We start from the raw sequence: 17,946 nt of genomic DNA, 5'->3' as shown, positions 1-17,946 counted from the left end.
TAATACTGATACATGGTGAGACAACGCTCTGGTGGGCGGTTTGCGGGTTTAAATCACCTCGGCGTGTGACCATGTGGTGCATTTGACCTACGGTCGTCGCACGGTGACGCTGGCAGCAGTCCACATACGCGTATGTCAAAGTACGGTGCAGCGAGTAAGTGTGCAGACGTTTTCAGACGTGCTAATGGTGACTGTGTGTTGAAAATGGCTCGAAGTACACATATTGATGACGTTATGAGGGGTACAATTCTACGGCGATTGGAGGCTGGTCAAACACAGCTGGTCGTAGTGTGATCTCACGATTACGGAAACAATTCCAGCAGACAGAAAACGTGTCCAGGCGCTACAGTACGGAACGTCCACAGTGTGCAACATAAAAAAAGACCGATATCTCACCATCGGTGCCCGTAGACGGTCACGGAGTACTGGAGGTAGCCTTGCTCGGAATCTTACCGTAGCCACTGGCACAGTTGTCTCCAGACACACAGTCTACAGAAGACTGAACATACATGGTTTATTCGCCCGGAAACCTGCAAGGGCATTCCACAGACCCTTGGTCACAGGAGAACTCTTAAAGCCTGGTGTTAAGAGCACAGTACATGGTCATTGGAACAGTGGTCCCAGGTTATGTTCAAGGATGAGTCCAGTTATTATCTGAATAGTGATTCTCGCCGGGTTTTCATCTGGCGTGAACCAGGAACCAGATACCAACCCCTTTATGTCCTTGAAAGGGACCTGTATGGAGGTCGTGGTTTGATGGTGTCGGGTGGGATTATGGTCCTCTTACACCCCTGCATGTCTTTGACAGAGGAACTGTAACAGGTCAGGTGTATCGGACGTCATTTTGCACCAGTATGTCCGCCTTTTCATGGCTGCAGTGGGTCCCATCTTCCTCCTGATGGATGATAACGCGCGGCCGCCCGAGTTGCCATCGTGGAGGAGTATCTTGAAACAGAAGATATATCCAGACCTAAACCCCATCGAGCACGCCTGGAATGCTCTCGGTTGACGTATCGCTGCACGTCTTCAAACCCCTACGACATTTCAGGAGCTCCGACAGGCACTGGTGCAAGAATGGGAGGCTATACGCTAGCAGCTGCTCGACCACCTGATCCAGAGTATGCCAACCCGTTGCGCCGCCTGTGTACATGTGCATGGTGATCATATCCCATATTGATGTCGGGGTACATGCGCAAGAAACAGTGGCGTTTTGTGTAGTGCGAAGTTGTGTGGCACCACACTCTGCAAATATGCTCAATTTATGAGCATGAATGTACAATACCAGATCAGATACGTCCAGCATCTTGACTATAGCTTTGCTTAACTCGGTGTTGCGTCGTGGACACAAGACGAGACTCGATGCCGAACTCAGAACGCCAGCTAATTCTCCCAAAGTTCAGCATTCACAGTCCGCGCAGCAAACAGTGGCCGATGGTCAACGACCAGTTTTCGTGTAAAGCGCTGACTCAGTTCATTCGATTGTTCGGAAGGGGAGGCGTACAGTGCTTGCCTCCTCTAGACCGGTCGGCGATAACAGTGCCGAGGCGCACGTTCCGTAATCTTTCTCAGACGATTTTACCCACTTGGAAAAAAAATCATTTTTGCGTTACTTATAGCTGTGTGTGTCAGCCCATCATTTCGTCAATTTTCACAATTATTTTGATACTTGTATGGAAAGCCGGCCGCGGTGGTCTAGCGGTTCTAGGCGCTCAGTCCGGAACCGCGCGACTGCTACGGTCGCAGGTTCGAATCCTGCCTCGGGCATGGATATTGTGATGTGCTTAGGTTAGATAGGTTTAAGTAGTTCTAAGTTCTAGGGGACTGATGACCACAGATGTTAAGTCCCATAGTGCTCAGAGCCATTTGAACCATTTTTGTATGGAAATAAGACACTGCACGAAATTCGAAGTTTGCAATGGAAAGTAGGGGGGCGTTGTAATTTTGCGTTTGATAAATATTAGGTAATGTGTTGCACCATATCATTTCAGTTGAAGAGTTGCATTTTTCTTTAGGCGTCGGTAGAGGTCTCATCTGTCACCAATCTTGAGAAAAATGATTTGATGTTTTTGAACACTTATTTGTGATCATGAACGCCAGTGATAGAGTGAAACAACATCCCTCATATCTCATAATAGTTTTCGATATCTAGCCTAGCCGCAATGGTAACACCGGTTTCCGTCAGGTCACCGAAGTTAAGCGCTGTCGGCCTGGGTTAGCACTTGGATGGGTGGCCATCAGGTCTGCCGAGCGCTGTTGGCAAGCTGGGTGCAGTCAGCCCTTGTTAGGCAAACTGAGGAGCTACTTGACTGAAAAGTAGCGGCTCCGGTTTCGGAAACTGACATACGGCCAGGAAAGTGGTGTGCTTATACATGCCCCTCCTTATTCGTATCCAGTGACGCCTGTGGGCTGACACGGCGGCCGGTCGCTCCCTTTGGCCCTTCCTTAGTTAAGATATCTAACTAGGATTTTGGGCAAATGATACCACACAGAAAGAAGTGTATTTTACCATACTCCTATTATGCAAAACTTCATTATCTGCCTTGTTGTTCCACTACCCAGACTTTTTCGGTGACAAAATGTAATTTTTAAAGGCCATCGATAACTGATGAATCGAGGAATGTTATGGGGTTTGGAACAATGTAAGTCAAGACATTACACATTTATTTTTGTAAGGAGGATGTGCTTTTTCATAAACTACTCACTTTACTTTTCGTCAGCTCATCACTTAATAAAGTCTGAAACCACTGTTTAGAAATTCTCTCGCAATTGCGTCTGACGCTGTGTAAACTTCGTTGTGTTTTCGTAAAAGAAGCATTTTTCAATGTGGCAATATGAGACATGTTCACGTTTTTCTCCAAATTCGCCACTTGTGATGCTTCTGCAAATGGTTAACAAGCCACGTGAAAATAAATCAGTCTCTTTGTTGCATTTTCAGCGCAATCCTTTTTAGATAGTAACCAATGTATGAATGGCCACCATGCAAATATGGGCGTGGAGGGGCTCTACTTAATGTTTACAAAAATGTGAGTGTTGGCTTCAGTTTAGAACGGCACTTCGCCTCCGGCACTCAGTAATTCTCCTACAGTGTCTGCTCGCAACCCCCACCTCTACCGCCCTCTCCACGCCTTTCCTGCCAACTGCGCCGGCCGCGTTATTCTGCGCGGACTGTTAAGACATGCAGGTAGCTTCGTCCGTGCTGGGGCAGTAGCGGGGTACTGACACATTTCGACGGCGCTTGGTGGCTGTAGTATGTGACCTCAACAGCAACTCCCCTGGCATGTTTTAAAGCTATTCATGTGCCCATGCTAGGCGCGTCGAACCAGTTACACTTTGAATCGGCATCCACTGTATGTTGGCTGCTACCGTATGCCTACCTACGTTCTTCCTGTTGCAGGCATTGAACCGATACCCCCCTAACCCCCTAATCACCGAGACGCAGGGCACCTGCTACCTCCCGACGCTCCCTTCGACTGGGCGAAATGCAGACACATCACCCACAGCGTAACAACATTCTTTGTGCCGACCACGCAAGACCTTGGGACTACTGGGGCAGCAACTACCACCATGCTCGTGACGCCGATTCTTGCCAACGTGAGCCGCCAGAAAGCCACCTGAGCAGGCCCAGGAAATGATTTCCAAGCGGCGACCTACACTGCAAATAACTGAAGACGTACATGAGCGTGTAAGGCGGTGAAAAAAATAATGGCTCTGAGCACTATGGGACTCAACTGCTGTGGTCATTAGTCCCCTAGAACTTAGAACTACTTAAACTTAACTAACCTAAGGACATCACACACATCCATGCCCGAGGCAGGATTCTAACCTGCGACCGTAAGGCGGTGAAACTACCTGTAAAAGAAACATCTTTAGGAAAGTACTTCCAAGCAAGCGACAACATAGACTTCATCGGCACTAGTTCGCAGGAACGGACGCTGGTTTCGGCGGAGGAATGGAGTTTGCATCTACGCCATTTTTCTCGTTGCAGCTACTTTCACCTCTGCAGCCTGTTTCACCTTGCAAAACCCGATGAAACCACAGCGTCCACGTGGAAGTGCCATCGCCGTCCTCGTAGAAGAACCGTTCTTCCCCCACTTCTCCCCACTTCCCCCCCCCCCCCCACCCTTCTCCCCGTAGCGGTCATTGCACTCCCTGATTCCTGACCCTCTATTTTTTTTTTTTTTGCCCCCCACACCGCTACAATAGAACATTTCTCCACTCCTCCTTTTGCGCCACACAGTTGTGGAACAAATTACCCTGCAACGTGTGTCTTATCCAAAGATCACACTCCATCTGAGATAAGACTATGGTATGTCACTTAATCCCTTAAAGCCGTGTGCCACGAATGCACATCATACCAGTTCGACACCAGTAAATGGTATGTTAATTGTGTTTGGGCGCTAGTGACGTTACGTGCAGATTATACTCGAAGCTACTAACGTTTCTGATACGTGCTACCATTTCACGAGTGTTTCGGATAATTATAGAGCGACTTGCATTTCATACGCCTTTGTTCACGGCATCTGTGCTCACGAGTCTGCCCCCGTTAGCTGGGTGGTCAGCACGGCGGAGTACCACGTCATGGGACCTAGAGTTCGATTGCCTGCTGTGGCAGGAGACTGGGTGTTGTGTTGTACTCATCATCATTTCATCCCCATCTCCGGCGAGCAAGCCGCCCAGTGGAATGCCGGACATTTGCCACGCCGGACATTTGCCGCACTTGCCCCTTCACCAGGTAGCGATCCCTCAGGTAAGGGACACCCTTCCTCGTAATTCTTCTGTCCGCTTTCAAAACGCCGTTCCCACATCTTACTCGATACAACTAGTACGTGAGGGACCTTCTTTTTCGACATCTTGGCCAAATACAGAGCTTCTTTTCCGAATCTAAATACTTATAACTTTTGGGAAACTAAAGCAATACCGACGATTATGTCAGTATGTAATTAGTTCCGCCAAGTATAAATATAGATCCCTCTGCCTGTACGGTAGCTTTCTTTCACGCTTACTGTTTGCGATAGAAACAGTCCATCGCCATGGGAGCAACAAGAAAGGAACGATGCAAAGAGAATGGGAATGTATGCTATTCATTTCTTTTTGATCGCTACATTTGTGCCTACTTTAATTACTACAACTGAATGCCCAAGAGACAATAAGGAAAGAAGAAATGGGTATGTGAATGTGAGAAAAGAAAAACGACATACTCCATATTAATTTACTCTCTAAAATGCTATACCTCTTGCGGCGAAACATTAGTTAATAAAGTGTAGCGGGACGATGTTCAAAACGTGACTGAAAATACGGTCACTAAATAGAGATAAGAACATCTATGAGTAACATGTCATCTAAAGTCGACGTACAATTTTAAAATGTTAGAAATAAGGAAATGAAGTAATGCACAATGCTATGCTTCTAACGTACGTTATTGTTCTACATTGCTTAGCTCTGGTATTTACAGGGTCACAGAGGAAGTATCCTAGGTTTTGAAGGGAAAAGCCGTTATTGTAATGATTTGCACTACAACAGAAACAAGAAGCACAACTTAAGGAAAAATAACGTAATTGACATTGAAGCAGGTAGTTCCTGTGACTTAGTATGGGCAGAGGCTATATTCGACAACCGGAACCTTTTACCGACCCCTGGTCTCAGTTGAAACAGTTGCTGAACAGTTCAAAGAAAACTTGAGTCTCATCGTAAATAAGTACCTTACTCATACAGTTGGCAGTGACTTCAATCTACCTTCCGTATGTTGACAAAAATACATTTTCAGACCCTATTGTAGATAGAAAACAACTTCTGTAATTGTTCTAAATGCTTTTTTAAAATGATTTTGAACAATTAGTTCACGAGGCCATTCAAATTGTAAATGGTTACGAAAACACAGTTGACCTCTTAGCCACAAATAATCCTGAGCATCACGACGGATAGAATTATTAGTGAACACACAGTCGTAGCGAGGCTCAGTTCCGTAATAAAGAACTTCAACAACACTAAACGGGAAATAGATCTGTTTATAAAAGCAACTAAAAATTCGGTTGACGTCTTTCTAAGAGACCGTCTCCAATCCTTCCAAACTATGTAAGTGAAGACCACATGTGGCTTAAGTTCAAAGACATAGTATCAACAGCACTCGAGAGATTCATACCAAATAAATTAATAAGAGACGGAACTGATCCCCCATGGTACACAAAACACGACAGGAAGCTGCTGCAGGAGCACCGAAAAAGGCAAGTATAATTTGGATGAACGCAAAATCTCCAAGATTGGTGAAGTTGTACTGAGGCTCGAAATTTGGCGCGGATTTCAATGCGATATGCATTTAATAGTTTCCACAACGAAACTCTATCTATCAATGTGTCGGAAAATCCAAAGAGATTCTGGTTCTATCTTAAGTAAATCAGTGGAAAAGCTGAGTACGTGATGTGGAAGAGTAGGAGGGGGAGACAAAGGACCCAACCCTTCGGAGCAGGTACAATCGTGGCAAATGTCCGGCGTGGCAAATTTACGGCTTGGCAAATGTCCGCCCACCCGTTCAATGTGGCGTCGAATGCAATAAGCACTTGCCCTCGACGGCCGAACTTCCCCGAATGGGGGACTCCCGGCCCATAATGCCGTACGCTTATTTCCATTTGTGCTCACGAGCAGTTATCGTCGTTGTTTCGAGGATTACAGTTAGATAGATAACGTCAGTTCTGAAAATGGTTTGTTTCTTCTATATAGTCTGTGACGTGACATAAATCACATTTTGCCGCGCGAAGCGGCCGCGCGGTCAGAGGCGCAATGTCACTGATTGTGCTGCCACTCGCGCCGGAGGTTTGAGTCCTCCCTCGGGCATGGGTTTGTGTCTTGTTCTTAGCATAAGTTAGTTTAAGTAGTGTGTAAGTCTAGGGACCGATGACCTCAGTAGTTTGATCCCTTAGGAATTCACACACATTTACTTTAAATCACATTTTGGTGTAATAAACAAGTTGGTAGTGCAAGTGAATTCTTCTTGTTTCAATACATAATCCGATTTCAAAGTGGCTTCCCCACTTTAGCGGATTCATTTTTTCTCTGTCAAACAGTGGAAAGAGAAGTTTTACATCATACTACATAACAGTTATTGAGATTATGTCATTTACATTAGTAAAAGTATTGAAAGAAAGATATTAACAGAAAGAATTATGCCTTGTTATTGATTACTGATGCTGATGTACCTGTCTGAGATTTGTACATTCAATACAGTTTGTCGTCTGTATTGTTCATAGTTTTTCAATGTGATGTTACGTAATTTGCCTGCGTGTTAAGCCTAAAACGAAGTTATCGTTTATTTTCTTTTTCATCCCTTTCCATTGTTACATTGATGTATTACTGTCATTATATTACGCTCTGCCATCAACATAAATTTGCGGAAAGTGTCAAATTGTAAAGAGAGAACTTAAACTTAACTGGAGCGAAGCGATAAATGAAGACTGAAGATATTTTTATAGTGGAACTGCATGATTGATTTGTTTCTTTTCTTACTGATATGAAATAGCACTAAATGATGTCATTTCTTTCGACTGTTTTTTACCAGATTTCCTGTCAGCCATCTAAAGAACCAGCGTCATACCTAAATGCACTTCTTCGGTAACACGATCTTAGTGCACATTAAACAAATATTGTGTTCATCAAGAGCGGGGGGACTTGAAGAAGTAAATTATACATCAACATTATAATAGCAGGCCAAGTAACTAATATTAAATGCTGCACTAATTGGATGGTACCATTCTTCAATACAGTCACCACGTCTCTGTAAATGGCGGTCGGAAGCTCTACGAATCGTTCAGTTCCTCGACTGTTTTGCGGCACCGGGGCCTTCAGCGCTTCATCACTCTCTTCATCGTCTGACGGCGACGAAACTTATATACACGGTTGTGTTGATCTCCGGAGCCTCGTTACTTTAGGAGGACGAGTTCGCGTGTGACAGCGTGTTACTGCGAGGAACTATGTTGGGGCACAAGTAATTCTGCAGGATCCGTCAGTCTTTTGTGACGGTGCTATGAATTTTACGCCAATGAATAATGGTGCCGCACAGGATGGCAATGGCGACTGTTGCTTTAGTACGTGGTCCTAAAGTAGAAAAAGTACTAGGACTCGAATCGTTTAACAGTCGTGACATCATCGCCTATCGCACAATTCAGATTTGTGAAGTCTACAAGAGAAACATGAGAAAACCGTATTACATGTCCATCATGCCGTTGGTAATCAGGACCAGGAATCATCGCAAGATAAATGAATCAGAATTTGTGTCAGTATGGGTCAAAGGTGTTGATAACTAAAAAATTAAACTCGTGGATGATCTGACACATTACTATAGAAATTGAAATAAAGTTCCCTTCCTTCTACCTGTCCTTTATCCTTATCTGTATTGCATAAAAGGACTACACATTGATCTTGCCAAAAGGTGAGAAGAGATTCTTTTTGGTGATGTAGCTCTCAGGGGCACCCTGGTATGCTCTCTGTGTGAGACATCTCTGGGCATCTCTGAGAGTCGCGGTTCATGATTTGTAGCGCAACACAGCGGTATGATAGGAGGGGCGATAGGGGAGGTTGTTGGTGGCGGTGCGATGCCTCCTTGATCACGGAGCCATTCTGGAATCGCAATATGAACATACTCATCGCTGGGAAATCAGCGATTGATACGTATATCTGTTCCTCTGTTCCTTGTGCATTGTCATATATGGGCGACGTCCATGTCCTTCCTTCCTGACTGGTATCACCCACGTCTGTGCAGATTTCATCAAATTGTTGGCAAAATTTCATTAGGGCCGGACACGATATTAGTCCACACACCGCTAGAATTTCAGGGTGATTCTGTGTACAATTTAGATCTACATCTACATCTAGATGGATGCTCCGCAAATCACGCTTAAGAGCCTGTCAGATCGTTCACCGAACCACCTTCACAATAATTCCTTATTATTTCCATTCTAGAAGAGTGCGAGGAACAGACTAACACCTATGTATTACCACGTGAGCTCTGATTTCCCTTATTTTACTATCCCTATGTACGCCTGTGTCAACAAAATATTTTCGTATTCGGAGGAGAAAGTCCGTGACTGAAATTTCGTGAGAAGGTCCCACCGCAACGAGAAACTCATTGTTTTAATGATGTCCTCCCCAAATCCTGTATCATGTCCGTGACAGTCTGTCCCCCATTTTTGATAATACAAAACGCGCTGCCCTTCTTTGAACTTTCTCGGTGTACTACGGTAATCCTATCTGGTAAGGATCCCACATCGCGCAGCAGTACTCCAAAAGGGGACAGACAAGCGTAGTGTAGGCAGTCTCTTTAGTAGATCTGTAACTTCCTAAGCGTTCTGCCAATAAAACGCTATCTACGGTTTGCCTCCCCACAAAATTTTCGGAGTGTTCTTTCCAATTTCAGTTGCTCGTAATTGTAATTCCTGGGTATTTAGACGATTTTACGGTCTTTAGATTCGAGTGATTTATCGTATAACCGAATTCTGACCGATTCCTTTTAACATTCATGTGGATGACCTCACACTTTTCATCATTGAGGGCCAACTGTCAATTTTCGCACACTTCTGACATCTTTTCTAAATTGTATTGCAATTTCTTTTACTCTTCTGATGACTTTTCTAGACGATAAACGATAGCATCATCCGAACAACCAAAGACGGCTTTTGACCGACAAAAACGGTACTCTGCTACGTACTTCAACTTTAGATTATGTTTCCAGTTGTCGGGCCATTCCACCCACACACTGCGAGGCACCTACTATCTGTAACACAGTAAAACTGTGGATGCAGGACGCCCAGAGCCTGTACCTCTACAGGAGAATATGCCACTATTCTCGCAAAATGGTCTTAGGGTAAGACGACATGTTAATTTACTTTTTCCCAGGTCCTCTTGTGTATGTTTAGAATCTGTAAACATGCGGATTGTTTAATCTAAAAATAGTTATCGATAAAAGTTGTATGTTACTAGCAACTGAATGTTGCCTGCAAATTTCCTATTTACTATCTACGAAAAGGCCTATGACTGTGTGAAAAAAGCTTGGTCTGAATAAAACTCAGTTTTCTTCATGTCGTAACGTGTTTTACACTAAAGATCCAAAGAAACTGGTACAACTGCCCAATATCGTGTAGGGCCCTACACGACGTGGTATGGAGTCGAGTAATGTCTGAAATAATGCTGGAGGGAATTGACTCCATTAATACTGAATGACTGTCCATAAATCTGTAAGAGTACGTTTGGGGGGGTGGGGGGGGGGGTCGCGGTTGGAGATATTTTCTAAACAACTCGTTGCAAAGCATCCCAGATATGCGCGTCAAGGTTCACGTCTGTTGGTAGCCAGCGGAAGTGTTTAAACTCAGAAGAGTGTTCCTGGAGCTACTCTGCTGCAATTTTGGATGTATGGGGTGTCGCATTGTCCGGCTCGAATTGCCCCAGTCCGTCGGAATGCACAGTGGACATGAATGGATGCGGGTGATCAGACAGGATGATTACGAATGTGTCATCTGTCAAAGAGGTATCTAAACGTATCAGGGGTTCTATGTCACTCCAATATTGATTCCTTAGGATGGATAGGATGTGTGACTGCTGTGTACGGACGCAGGAGGAGCTGGCCACTCTTCGCGAACTGCTGAGCGTGTTGATGGCCGCAGTCAGCCGTTTTCAGGCTGTTGCCTCGGAGTGTAGCGGCAGTGGGGAGTCTGGTGCGTCGCAAGGTACACCCTAGGTGTTACATGCATCACCCACTGTCCCTGTTGTCGAGACATCTTCGTGGGTACCGGGCGCGGTTGGGCCACCCTCTCCCCAAGGGGAGTGGCGGGTTCAGCGGCGTTCGCGGCGCACGAGGCGGAGGGTCAATGTGGAGGCTGGCCGTGTGGCATCGCCCGCTCTGCCTGTGAGTGGACATGTGGCTGCTCCTTCAGCAAGGTCCGAGCAGGCACACGGGGGGATGGGTTTATTAGTTATTGGGAGCTCCAACTTTAGGCGGGTGATGGAGCCCCTTAGGGAAATAGCGGAAAGGTCGGGGAAGAAGGCCAGTGTTCACGCTGTCTGCTTACCGGGGGGTCTCATCCGAGATGTGGAGGAGGCCCTACCGGCGGCGATAGAGAGCACTGGGTGCATCCGACTGCAAATTGTTGCTCATGTCGGCACCAATGACTCTTGCCGTCTCGGTTCAGAGGTCATCCTCAGTTCGTACAGGCGGTTGGCGGAATTGGTGAAGGCGGAAAGCCTCGCTCGCGGGGTGGAATCAGAGCTAACTATTTGTAGTATCGTTCCCAGAACCGATCGCAGTCCTCTGGTTTGGAGCCAAGTGGAATGCTTAAACCAGAGGCTCAGACGATTCTGCGGAGAGCTGGGGTGCAAATTTCTCGACCTCCGCTATCGGGTGGAGAAATATAGGGTCCCCCTGAATAGGTGAGGCGTGCACTACACGCTGGAAGCGGCTACAAGGGTAGCGGAGTACGTATGGAGTGCACATGGGGTTTTTTAGGTTAGAGAATTCCCTCCCTAGGCCCGACAAGACGCCTCCTGAGACGCGGCAAGGTAGGAGTAGGCAAAATGCAGCAGGGAATAACAATATTAATGTGCTAATAGTAAACGGCAGGAGCATCTATAGAAAGGTCCCAGAACTGCTCTCATTAATAAACGGTCACAACGCCCATATAGTACTAGGGACAGAGAGTTGGCTGAAACCAGACGTAAACAGTAATGAAATCCTAAACTCATATTGGAATGTATACCGCAGAGACAGGCTGTACAGTGAAGGGGGAGGCGTGTTTATAGTGATAAGAAGTGCAATAGTATCGAAGGAAATTGACGGAGATTCGAATTGTGAAATGATTTGGGTGAAGGTCACGGTTAAAGCAGGCTCAGACATGGTAAATGGATGTCTCTATAGGCCCCCGGGCTCAGCAGCTGTTGTGGCTCAGCACCTGAAGAATAATTTGGAAAATATTTCGAGTAGATTTTCCCACCATGTTATAGTTCTGGGTGGAGATTTTAATTTGCCGGATATAGACTGGGAGACACAAACATCCATAACGGGTGGCAGGGACAAAGAATCCAGTGAAATTTTTTTAAGTGCTTTATCTGAAAACTACCTTGAGCAGATAAACAGAGAACCGACTCGTGGCGATAATATATTAGACCTTCTGGTGACAAACAGACCCGAAATATTTGATACAGTTAATGCAGAACAGGGAATCAACGATCATAAAGCGGTTACTGCATCGATGATTTCAGCCGTCAATAGAAATATTAAAAAAGGTAGGAAGATTTTTCTGTTTAGCAAAAGTGACAACAAGCGGATTACAGAGTACCTGACGGCTCAACATAAAAGTTTTGTCTCAAGGACAGATAGTGTTGAGGATCAGTGGACAAAGTTCAGAACCATCGTACAGTATGCGTTAGATGAGTATGTGCCAACCAAGATCGTAAGAGATGGAAAAGAGCCACTGTGGTACAACAACCGAGTTAGAAAACTGCTGCGGAAGCAAAGGGAACTTCACAGCAAACATAAACATAGCCAAAGCCCTGCAGACAAACAAAAATTACGCGAAGCGAAATGTAGTGTGAGGAGGGCTATGCGAGAGGCGTTCAATGAATTCGAAAGTAAAGTTCTATGTACTGACTTGGCTGAAAATACTAAGAAATTTTGGTCCTATGTCAAAGCGGTAGGTGGATCAAAACAAAATGTCCAGACACTCTGTCACCAAAATGGTACTGAAACAGATGATGACAGACTAAAGGCCGAAATACTAAATGTCTTCTTCCAAAGCTGTTTCACAGAGGAAGACTGCACTGTAGTTCCTTCTCTAGATTGTCGCACAGATGACAAAATGGTAGATATCGAAATAGACGACAGAGGGATAGAGAAACAATTAAAATAGCTCAAAAGAGGAAAGGCCGCTGGACCTGATGGGATACCAGTTCGATTTTACACAGAGTACGCGAAGGAACTTGCAGCAGTGTACCGTAGGTCTATAGAAGAGCGTAGCGTTCCAAATGATTGGAAAGGGCACAGGTCATCCCCGTTTTCAAGAAGGGATGTCGAACAGATGTGCAGCACTATAGACCTATATCTCTAATGTCGATCAGTTGTAGAATTTTGGAACATGTATTATGTTCGAGTATAATGACTTTTCTGGAGACTAGAAATCTACTCTGTAGGAATCAGCATGGAATTCGAAAAAGACGGTCGTGTGAAACCCAGCTCGCGCTATTCGTCCACGAGACTCAGAGGGCCATAGACACGGGTTCACAGGTAGATGCCGTGTTTCTCGACTTCCGCAAGGCGTTCGATACAGTTCCCCACAGTCGTTTAAAGAACAAAGTAAGATCATATGGAGTATCAGACCAATTGTGTTATTGGATTGAGGAGTTCCTAGATAACAGAACGCAGCATGTCATTCTCAATGGAGAGAAGTCTTCCGAAGTAAGAGTGATTTCAGATGTGCCGCAGGGGAGTGTCATTGGACCGTTGCTATTCACAATATACATAAATGACCTGGTGGATGACATCGGAGGTTCACTGAGGCTTTTTGCGAATGATGCTGTGGTGTATCGAGAGGTTGTAACAGTAGAAAATTGTACTGAAATGCAGGAGGATCTGCAGCGAATTGACGCATGGTGCAGGGAATGGCAATTGAATCTCAATGTAGGCAAGTGTAATGTGCTGTGAATACATAGAAGCAGTATCATTTAGCTACAAAATAGCTGGTCAGCAACTGGAAGCAGCTAATTCCATAAATTATCTGGGAGTAGGCATTAGGAGTGATTTAAAATGGAATGATCATATAAAGTTGATCGTCGGTAAAGCAGATGCTAGACTGAGAGTCATTGGACGAATCCTCAGGAAATGCAATCCGAAAACAAAGGAAGTAGGTTACAGTACGCTTGTTCGCCCACTGCTTGAATACTGCTCAGCAGTGTGGGATCCGTACCAGATAGGGTTGATAGAAGAGATAGAGAAGATCCAACGGAAAGCAGCGCTCTTCGTTACAGGATCATTTAGTAATCGCAAAAGCGTTACGGAGATGATAGATAAACTCCAGTGGAAGACTCTGCAGGAGAGACGCTCAGTATCTCGGTACAGGCTTTTGTTAAAATTTCGAGAACATACCTTCACCGAAGAGTCAAGCAGTATATTGCTCCCTCCTACGCATATCTCGCGAAGAGACCATGAGGATAAAATCAGAGAGATTAGAGCCAACACAGAACCATCCGACAATCCCTCTTTCCACGAACAATACGAGACTGGAATAGAAGGGAGAACCGATAGAGGTATTCAGGGTACCCTCCGCCACACACGGTCAGGTGGCTTGCGGAGTATGGATGTAGATGTAGATGAACTGCACTAGCCCCACACCCTTACAGAGCCTCCGCCAGCTTGAACAGTCCCCTACTGATAAGAAGGGTCCATGGTTCATGAGGTTGTCTCCATACAGGTACACTTCCATCCGCTCGATAAAACTTGAAACGAGACTCGTCCGACCAGGCAACACTCCAATGACGGTGTTGACGGGCCCAGGCGAGGCGTAAAGCTTTGTGTTGTGCAGTTATCAAGGGTACACGAGTGTACCTTTGTCTCCGAAACCCCTTATCGATGATGTTTTGGTGAGTGGTTCTCACGCTGACACTTGTTGATGCCCCAGCACTGAAATATGCCTCACCACGCGGAAGGGCTACACTTCTGTAACGTATAAAGATTCTCTTCACTCGCCCATCGTTGGATCCGTTCTTTCAGGATGTTTTCCGGCCGCAGTGATGTCGGAGATTTGATGTTTCACCGGATTCCTGACATTCACAGTACACTTGTGAAATGGCCGTACGGGAAAATCCCCATTTCATCGCTACCTCGGACATGCTGTGCCCCATTGCTCGTGCGCTGACTGTAACACCACGTTCATACTCACTTAAATGTTGATAATCTGCCACTGTAGCAGCAGTAACCGATCTAACAAAGGCGCCAGACACTTGTCTTATGTAGGCACTGCCGACCATACTGCCGTATTCTGCCTGTTTGGATATCTTTGTATTCTGATATACATGCCTATTCCAATTTCTTTGACACTTTAGTGTATATCGGCGATACGAAATGGTACATAAAACAGTTTTTAGGCCAGCGGAAGGGACTAGCAATAAGTAAGAATGAGAAGTACTCATTTTATGGTTGGAAAAGTAGTCTGATATAATTGATGGGGTAGTGAAAGTTGTTGTAGGAAAACCTAGATGTAACACAGTACCTGATGGAATGACCAATGGCCAGTTTCCTTTCACGTATTCGCAAATGGACAAATTGCTCTTAAAAAGTGACTGTATTTACCCTTAGGAATGGGGAAAGTCTCGTTGCATTCCTCGAATAGCTCAGGAAGGTTAATCTTCGCAGCTGCCTCCTCAGCCCGAGACATTGACTCCTGAAAGAATAAAAGTTAGTAAGAAAAATGCGAGCCAGCATCAGTGCAGAAAAAACAGGGTATAAAATAGAGAAATCATATGCGATAGAATGCAGATAGAACTACTTTTTCCAGGAATTAAGTCGAAAGAAAGAACAAATGAAATTTTGCAAAGATGTACAATTTAATTGTGGACTCTACTTACGGTTTATGTAGAATACCGGTACTTCTTGCAAACACAGTTTATTTCTATCATTTCTAACCTTAGTGTTCTCTCAAGTATAACTTGTGTGTTTTATATTATGTTAATGTTTTAATAATATTCTAAAGTTTACAATGACTACAAATTTTTAAACACTGCCATATTTTCTGTTATTTATTAGCATCGAATTCAGAAACTATTTATCTATTGAGAATGTTTTTCAAGGTGTAATCTTAGCAATAATCTGTTGTTAGGCTTCGTTTCCCGTAGCATGCTATTGAATGTATGTCTTATGCTCAGATTTACATTTTAATTATTCCCTCTTTACAAATTATAAAACACCGCCATATTTTCTGTTATTTATTAACACCGAATTCAAAAACTATTTACCCATTGACAATGTCTTTCAAGGTGTTGTCTTAGCTATAACCTGCAGTCAGGCTACATTGCACGTACCGGACTAGTGAATATATCTTGTATGTTCAGATTTACATATTAATAATCCCTCTTTGTATTTTCTGTACCACTCGTGTATTAATCTTATTTAATTTCTACACACATTTCTCCTGTTGAGTCTTTTAATTATCTTGTACCATCTTGGAGAACTGCAACAAAGTGTGGAAAATTATGCTGATATGTTATCCTTTATTCAGGACAATGTCTTGCTGCAACAGATAACTCTCAAAAACACAGAATAAGACCCACACCCACAACTACATTTTGATAACCCACGTTTCTGGCTTTATTGGTATATAACCATTCTTCCAAATTTTGTAGTTCCTGTAAACGCCACACAGAAGCAAACATTTCATTCATGAGAAGCAGCGCGTAAATGGTGACGCGGTCGAAAAGGAAATGAATGTAGTGTACTGGCTGAAAACCAAGGTGTCAGCAAGTTAAATTCTCATCCAGTGTGAAATATACTTCGTTACTCCAAAATCATCAGCTAGAAAACTGTGGGGTATGGTGGTCTGTTAGAAAGATGATAACTTGGTATGCACATTGTGCTCGATCTCCATTTGGGGTGATGAATTTTTGTATGTACGAAGAGACCATCTTCACCTCTGGTATTGCCATGTGAATAAAATAGGGTAGCCAGTGATTCCAAATACACATTACACGTGATTTTCCTTCATTATCGACAGGAGCAGGGTCGGTTTTGGTTGGGCCATAGTAGATGCGGAATAGCAACAAATAGAAGCAATGCCACCAATAAACTTTCAAACACTGGAAAATTTAATTTTAATTGGTTAATGAATCATTATGTAAGTTCGCTCGGTATTTACTTCCTGAGATATTGATAATAGTGGTACTAGATTGCCCTTTGAACTCGGATGTCTTTTTCAGTGGTATTTGACCCCTTTTCGGGATTATACTACTTCACTACTTCATTGTTTCTCCATGACTGCGAACTCGTCAAGGTCTCCACGTAAACATGTTTTTGAGTTCGAATCATGGCCTGCCACAAAATATTTTTCATGTCATTCCTAACATGGACACACCTAACTGCTACTGAAAAATAATTTATTGACACAAAGATTGGTGATCAAGAATTTTACATTACCACCTCTGCTTCACTTACCGGCAAAATAGTGGCAGTGAAAATTTCATCCAGCACCTGCATGCGAACCCGAGGCGGGTAGAGACCCATTACTGTTCGCCCGCGTTATTGGTGACAAATCTTTGCAAACAGTAACAACCGTAAGACAGAAATAACCATCCGGAGCGACCTAAGTGGAAAGTCCACATAAAACTAACTGTAGGAAAAAAATCACTCCAGGGGACTCCCACCTAGTGAGTACGTGGCTGGAAACCACGGGGTCCCGAACTGAGTCCTGGCATTGCTTCCACTTACTTATGCCAGGCTCCTCACTTTTATCTTTTCTGTCTGGCCATCCTTGGCCAACTCTTGTTTTTTCCGACCCTGACGCTATTAGGTTTCGAGGGCTAGTGGTCTTCCTTTTCCCAATCCTATACTTCCTCTGGTACCGGGCAGCAGCGAGAACCAGTATCGAATTAATGCACAGAGAAAATGATGCTTCAGATGGATCAAGATTGAAGACTCATGGGCGAAACCAACCATAGTCTGGTTCTTCGGCCATGATTATTATATTTCATGAACGTTGGAAGAGGGAGGATAATGATAGCGTTTCGTGGAGTAAAATATTCCGGAGATAAACTTCTCCCCCGTTCGGATCTCCGGGTGGGGAGTATTTCAGGTGGTGTCATCAAAAGAGATGAACATTTTAATTTCAGGATTGGGACACGGAACGCGAGAACACTTCAAAGAGCAGGAAAACTGGAAAATCTGAAGAGATAAATGGACAAATGTGAACATAATGGGTTTAAGTGAAG

At 44.4% G+C, this 17,946-nt stretch overlaps 1 protein-coding gene across 2 annotated transcripts in view; it reads right to left on the bottom strand.

The window, feature by feature from the left end:
• LOC126284597 (uncharacterized) overlaps positions 1 to 17,946 on the bottom strand; it is a 39,634-nt gene that overhangs the window by 17,531 nt on the left and 4,157 nt on the right. For both annotated transcript variants that reach the window (XM_049983641.1, XM_049983642.1), the window contains exon 2: positions 15,320 to 15,410. In XM_049983641.1, the coding sequence (XP_049839598.1) occupies positions 15,320 to 15,410 (91 nt within the window). The remainder of the gene's footprint in view (positions 1 to 15,319; positions 15,411 to 17,946) is intronic.

Source organism: Schistocerca gregaria, chromosome 8, assembly GCF_023897955.1.
Source record: "Schistocerca gregaria isolate iqSchGreg1 chromosome 8, iqSchGreg1.2, whole genome shotgun sequence".
NCBI classification, from domain to species: Eukaryota; Metazoa; Arthropoda; class Insecta; order Orthoptera; family Acrididae; genus Schistocerca; species Schistocerca gregaria.
The sequence above is the reverse complement of the archived record's forward strand: the minus strand, read 5'-3'. Positions and strand labels throughout refer to the sequence as shown.